Source organism: Electrona antarctica, assembly GCF_951216825.1.
Source record: "Electrona antarctica genome assembly, chromosome: 13".
In the NCBI taxonomy this organism is placed as follows: domain Eukaryota; kingdom Metazoa; phylum Chordata; class Actinopteri; order Myctophiformes; family Myctophidae; genus Electrona; species Electrona antarctica.
Genome location: NC_136794.1, coordinates 5935140 through 5941273, shown reverse-complemented (window position 1 = coordinate 5941273; position 6134 = coordinate 5935140). Strand labels below are relative to the sequence as shown.

The window sequence follows — 6134 nt, the reverse complement described above, 5'->3', positions numbered from 1 at the left end:
AGAGAGAGGGAGCGGTGAAACAGAAAAACAGGAACACTGGCCTCAATAGAGCGAAAGGGGAGGAGACAGTGAAAGTTATGAAATATCTATTGTGGAACACCGTGTTTTCATCACGGGGTGTTTTCACACACGCACGCGCACACGCACGCGCACACACACGTGTGTGTGGTTTGTGTTGTTCAACGATCATGAGAACATGCAGTGTATAATCACTGTCATGACATGTGTGCGTGTGTGTGTGTGCGCGCATGTGGGGTTTCTATCTCTTGGCAGGGCTGCACAAACAAATCTTATTCCCAGAGGTTTATATATAGTACTGTTGTGAGAAGTAGCCTAAATTAGACTGTATTTCTCCCCCCCCTTTTTCCCCCCAAATGTACTGTACATGCTTTTCCATTGATCAGTACAGTACGCCCATGCAGGGCCGTTGTCCAATTGGAACAGCAGGCTTTTGACTGTGTGTGTGTCACAGAATCCACCATTGTTCCTTCTCCACTCGCTATTCACAGAAATTCTAAACTTGGGTTTTTTTACAACCAGCCTCCCCAATCCTTATCCCCATAGCAAAAATAATGCTTTCAAACAATACAATTCTCCCTCCCACAGAAACCGTGTTGTATAAATCCAACTTTTAGACTCTTTGAAGTCAGACATAGCTCACTGACAATAACACGCTTCAATATATTTATAGCCCTGTGGAGCTCGAAGAGTGGCAATACCGTTACGTCAATCAAACACAATAAGGGCCCTTCTCGGCCCCACCCCTCTCCAATTGTTTTATATTGTGTTTAGTTTCCAAGATGGACGCAGCACCAGGAAGGGAGGTGGGGCGGAGGTGAGCGGGTGGGGTTGACATATGCCCTTACTGGGCTGCGTTCACACATTCAAGACACCTGTCTTGTGTCTGTCTTGTGTCTGTGTTTAATGGCCGCTCCAATGCATTTAGTAGGAGCTTTGTCCCCTCAGCCATCGCCATCAGACTGTACGACGTGTGGGAACGTCATAACTAATCCAACCGTCCAATATTCTGAATTTCTTTCTTTTCCACGGCCACCATACATACTCCTTGCTCTTCACACTTGCGCGGTCCCGTTCACTTCCCTGTTTACCGCTGCAGAAAGAATCCCTCGTATCTCCTATAATCTAGGGAGCTCTCCGTGGTTTTGACCAGATATACTAAGCTCTTAATTTCTCACTTCTGACCTGCCTCTCGTTCAAAATATGAACGCGAGGGATTATCGAGCGACTCTATGGTAACGATAGCGAGGTAAGCAAGCAAAAATATGTCTCCCGATTTTTGTCCGCAACGTTTTTTTTGAATGGCACATTCACAACATTTTTATAGAGCTTTTCCAAGTGCTCAAAGCGCTTTACAATGGTTCATTCATTCATACATTGGGATGTGAAGCGGCGAACAGTCGACGCCAGCGCCCTCACTTCCCACATCCACATACCAACGGTGGCGAGCTCACACCGACCGACTCATTGGAGGCAGTGTAGGGTTCAGTGTCTTGCCCGAGGACACTTCAACATGTGGACAGGAGGAGGAGCCGGGATTCGAACCGCCGACCCACAGGGATCATTGGACGACCTGCTCTACCTCCTGAGCCACAGTCGCCCCACATGAACCATATATACTGTATGTTGTGCAATGACTGTAACAACGTTACCTTGGTGAGATCCCGGTACTTCCTGGGCTGGCGAGGAGGGGCGGAGGAGGAGGAGCTGGCGAGGCCGCCCGAGGCCGACGACGCCGTCCTGTGGAGCAGCAGCAGGGCGGCTTTAGGGCCTCGGAGGCCCAGGCGACCCTGGGCCGCTGGCACCAGGGAACCGGTCTGAGTCAGCTTGGACTGGAAGAGCTGCTGGAGTAGCACGCTCTCGCTGGCTGCCAGGGACAACACACACGCACACGCACACACACACACACACACACACACACACACACACACACACACACACACACACACACACACCGGGAAAATACAGGGGAAAAGGAGGGACAGCATTGGTGGAAATCAGGGGTGTGGAGGAGGAGGATAAAGAGAGGTGGGATAGATGGAGAGTGAGATGGAAAGTGAGCGAGAGAGAGAGAGAGTGGAGATGAGAACAGGAGAGAAGGGGGGGCGGGGATTATGTGTTAAAAGTCTGCATGTAAAACAATCAAAGTCACCCCCTATAAAGAAAGAGTGGGGAGAGAGCGCGACACTTTGACAACACGTGGAGGTTTCACAATGAGCTCATTCAAAGAAGAGGCCAAACAACATGCGTGTACAGCGTTGGGGCGAGTGGGTGGTTGTTGGGTAGAGGTATATAGGCTCCTGGACATGCTGAGAGAGAGAGAGAGAGAGAGAGAGAGAGAGAGAGAGAGAGAGAGAGAGAGAGAGAGAGAGAGAGAGAGAGAGAGAGAGAGAAGGCAGGCAGGCAGACTACGCGAGGAAAAACAAACACGAGACCTAGACTCATTTTAGGGCCTAATTACTCGCGGCTCCAGGAGCAATTGTCTTTTCACTTAAAGCAATAGTCACCCCACCGCCTGAGTGGAGGTCTATACTCATTTTTCACCAACGAGATTATGTTTTATTTAGGAGAGAGATACTAGCAGATCTACGTCGCCCATAGTCAACTATGTATAAAGTATAAAGGGTTCAACTGGTAGCTAGACAGCTAGTGATGCAAAGGAAATCCTCACCAGAAATCGATCCTTTACAATTGATAATTGTCATGCCCCCCATGCCTGATTGTTGTTTGCACACACACGTGTTAGGGGGGGGTACGTCAAGGATTGCACGTGTGCTGCTAATGCGAGGGAGCGAGGCATCGAAAGCAGCCGGTCAGACAGACAGACAGACAGACAGAGGGACAGCAGCCAAGTGTGAGTGAAGGGCCAGTCTTTAGAAGATTAGCCTCATCATGTAAATTATAGCAATTAGGACTGCTGGACGTGCGGCCTGCGCTGGCACTCCGCACAACGGCGGCCCTGTGTCTCGCTCTCTCTCTCTCTCGCCACAACACACCCACATCTGGCCACCTTCTACTAGACAATGTACACAGTGATGCTGCTGTCCACTGCAGAGTGGACCGGCACGCACGCACGTAGGCACGCACGCACATGTTTGTATTACTATACTTCTGAGGACGTCGGCATTTTTAGGATGAGGATTTTATGAATCACACCATGTTGCTATTTTTGGTGCGCGCCGACACCAGCGCACAACCACCTTTCTATTAGGCTATACTCCAACCCTACATAAACTTCTTAAAGACTTGTTTTTGGATTTTTTGCCTTTATAGATAGTTATTAGTGAAGATATAAGACAGGAAAGTGGGAGAGGGAGAGAAGGGGAGAGACATGCAGCAAAGGTCGTCATGAACGGGACTCGAACACGCAACGCGCTGTCAGGCCAGAGCCTATTATGTGACAGATGGGAACTAAAGGACGGTGGTTACGTTAGTGTGTCTAATCTGTGCATGTGAATACTGGATACTGTACTTACACTTCATAGCAAACTGGAGGTTCTGAGGGAGCAAGTCCTTGTTTCTTGTGAGTGATCCCGTGAGGTCATATGAAACCTATAGCATGAAGACAGAAAACATGGTTGTTGTTGGTTTATCCAGCTATTATTGTAGATGTTCGTCTTACACAAACATTGAATGGAGAATGTACGTCATATGTGGACGAGGAAATCAGTATTTTTGTCCCATACAGTGGATGCTTCCTCGTGGGTTGCAGTAATACATTTGAGTACAGCAAAGATAGAAAAGGAGCGTTGTTTTAAAAACTCAAAACGTTAGTTTAGATTAGAAATGTCTAGAATGCAACACTCTAAACCAGGGGTGCCCACACTTTTTGACTTGAGAGCTACTTTCAAAATGACCAGCTCGGCAAGATCTACCCACCAAATCGCGCGCGCGCGCGCGCACACACGCACACGCACACACACACACACACACACACACACACACACACACACACACACACACACACACAGCCTGTCGTGCATTACAAAACATGCTTATTTTTCATGTGGACATTATTAAATGTTCCGTTCCATAGCGGCCATCTTGATTAGCAGTGAAATGACCACAAGGTCAATGAGGATTCAGATCGAACAGGAACAGTCCTGTTCTATCCATTGTGCAGTAACTTCCAGAATTCCAAGCAGCTGTCACAGCGTGGGGACATCTAGTTGGGGACATCTAGTTGGGGACATCTAGTCAGACCCGTAGCGTGGATTCACTGACGCTTCCTCCTCGCATATTACAAAACATATATTTGAAAATAGCCCGATTTGCGACGCATTGTGAGCTTGCAGATCTGCTATTTTCAAAGGATTTTTATACACTTGAAAACGTGTAAATCGAGTACTTTTTGACACCAATACGTTTGTAAGTATATTTTGAACTCCGGACTTTTCACTTCTAAAAACAGTGTATTTCTATATTGCGGTATCGATACTTTTACCTTAACAAATGTGAGTACTTTTTCAGGAGTGCGCAGTGCACTCCGGAAAAAGTACTCACATTTATGTTAAGGTAAACGTATGCACTGTGCAAATGTGCACACTGATCCGACAAGTCCGACATCGTGCTTGTAGTTACGTTTAGGTTAGGGTTTGCGGTATAGGGCAGGGGTTCTCAACGTTTTTGGCCGGGGACCCCCGAAAATGATTTGGCAACGTCTCGGGACCCCCGCCCCGCCCCCTCCCGACCCCCAATATAAATTGACTGCTACAATAACCTTAAACCATTTTGGGCGGGAACCCCTTTTGGTGTTTTAAGCATTGTTATAATTTAGCTATTGAAAAATAGCAGATCTACAAGCTCATAGCGCGCCACCGAGTGGCGCGCTACGAGCTTGTAGGTCTGCTATTTTTGAAAAATTGTGAAAAACAAATTAAAAAAAAGAATCTTTTTTTTTTTGGAAAATAATTTGGGGACCCCCTAAAATAATTTGGCGACCCCCCGAGGGGTCGCGACCCACGGGTTGAGAACCCCTGGTATAGGGTGTCGGGCTAATGACTGTCGGTCTGTTAGTATGTCGGAACGTATGCCTAGTACCCCTCTTCCCCACCACTGCAGACCCACCTGTCCGGCGTAGTGGCTGACGGTGAAGGCCGGCCCCTGGTCTTTGGGCGGCGGGTTGCCGTTGCCGTCCTTGGTGCTGAGGGAGAGGCCGGCGTGGGTCAGCGCGGAGGAGGAGTCCAGCGTGGCCGACAGCCTCTTGTACATGGTCTGCTCCGCCGGCCGCAAGCTCTGGCTCTCCTCGTCCACCACGCACAGCAGGCCCTGTGGCTTCTGGACGGACGGACGGACGGGGGGAGAGACACATGGAAGAGACAAGTTACGGTTATAGTCTCCTAGGGTCAGAGCCATCTAATAGAAGAGTTACGATATAGAGGGTGGGGGGGGACACAGAGTGCTCGAGCGCTGTTCGTGCAGCCCTGAACCGAGACAAGCTGGAGTTGGAAATACATTGTTTTCAACGAGGGTGGCGCAAATGAGAGCTATTTTAAGCATGTGTGCAACATGACAATTGTTTTAAAGTGTGGCCCTTTAGCAGACGACAACGAAAATCTTAAAACGTTAATAACTCGCGATCTAAATCATCCCGCCTAATTATAAAAAAAGATCCTGTGTTTGACGGCCCTCTGCGGTCCAGTCGCTAGACGCGATAGATTTATTCTTACCTCCCGTTGTTGTCGATCGCATCTTTAGTGTTGTGGCTATTGTTAGCTGCTACACACACATTCACAACAACATCCGGTCCGTCGGTAAAAGTGGTCCGGGCGCTATAAACGATGGGCACATTTTATTAATGGATTAAGGTGTTAAAAACCTTCGCTCTGAAAGAATATAATTATATTCAAAGATTTGCACCACATTTTCACCATTTAAAAAAAATAGCAGACCTACAAGTTCATAGCACGACACTCAGTAGATCTGCCATTTATCAATAGCTATAACATCATGCTTAAAACACCAAAAGGGGTATCCCACTCAGAATGGGTTAAACATTTAAAACATTTGATTTTTTTTAAAAAAACAATTAAAAGAAATGCGGGAATGCCAGTGGTGTGAAACTGGTTAAGAGAAACACATTCCATCCACGCTGTGCTTTGTCAGCGGCACACAGC

At 47.8% G+C, this 6134-nt stretch overlaps 1 protein-coding gene across 1 annotated transcript in view; it reads right to left on the bottom strand.

The window, feature by feature from the left end:
- The window catches only part of myo16 (myosin XVI), a gene marked incomplete at its 3' end in the record, with an annotated part of 177929 nt that overhangs the window by 38149 nt on the left and 133646 nt on the right, over positions 1-6134 (bottom strand). The window contains exons 24-26 of the mRNA XM_079518690.1: positions 5086-5295; positions 3495-3570; positions 1690-1885 (exon numbers count right to left, since the gene is read on the bottom strand). Coding sequence (XP_079374816.1) covers positions 1690-1885; positions 3495-3570; positions 5086-5295 — 482 coding nt within the window. The remainder of the gene's footprint in view (positions 1-1689; positions 1886-3494; positions 3571-5085; positions 5296-6134) is intronic.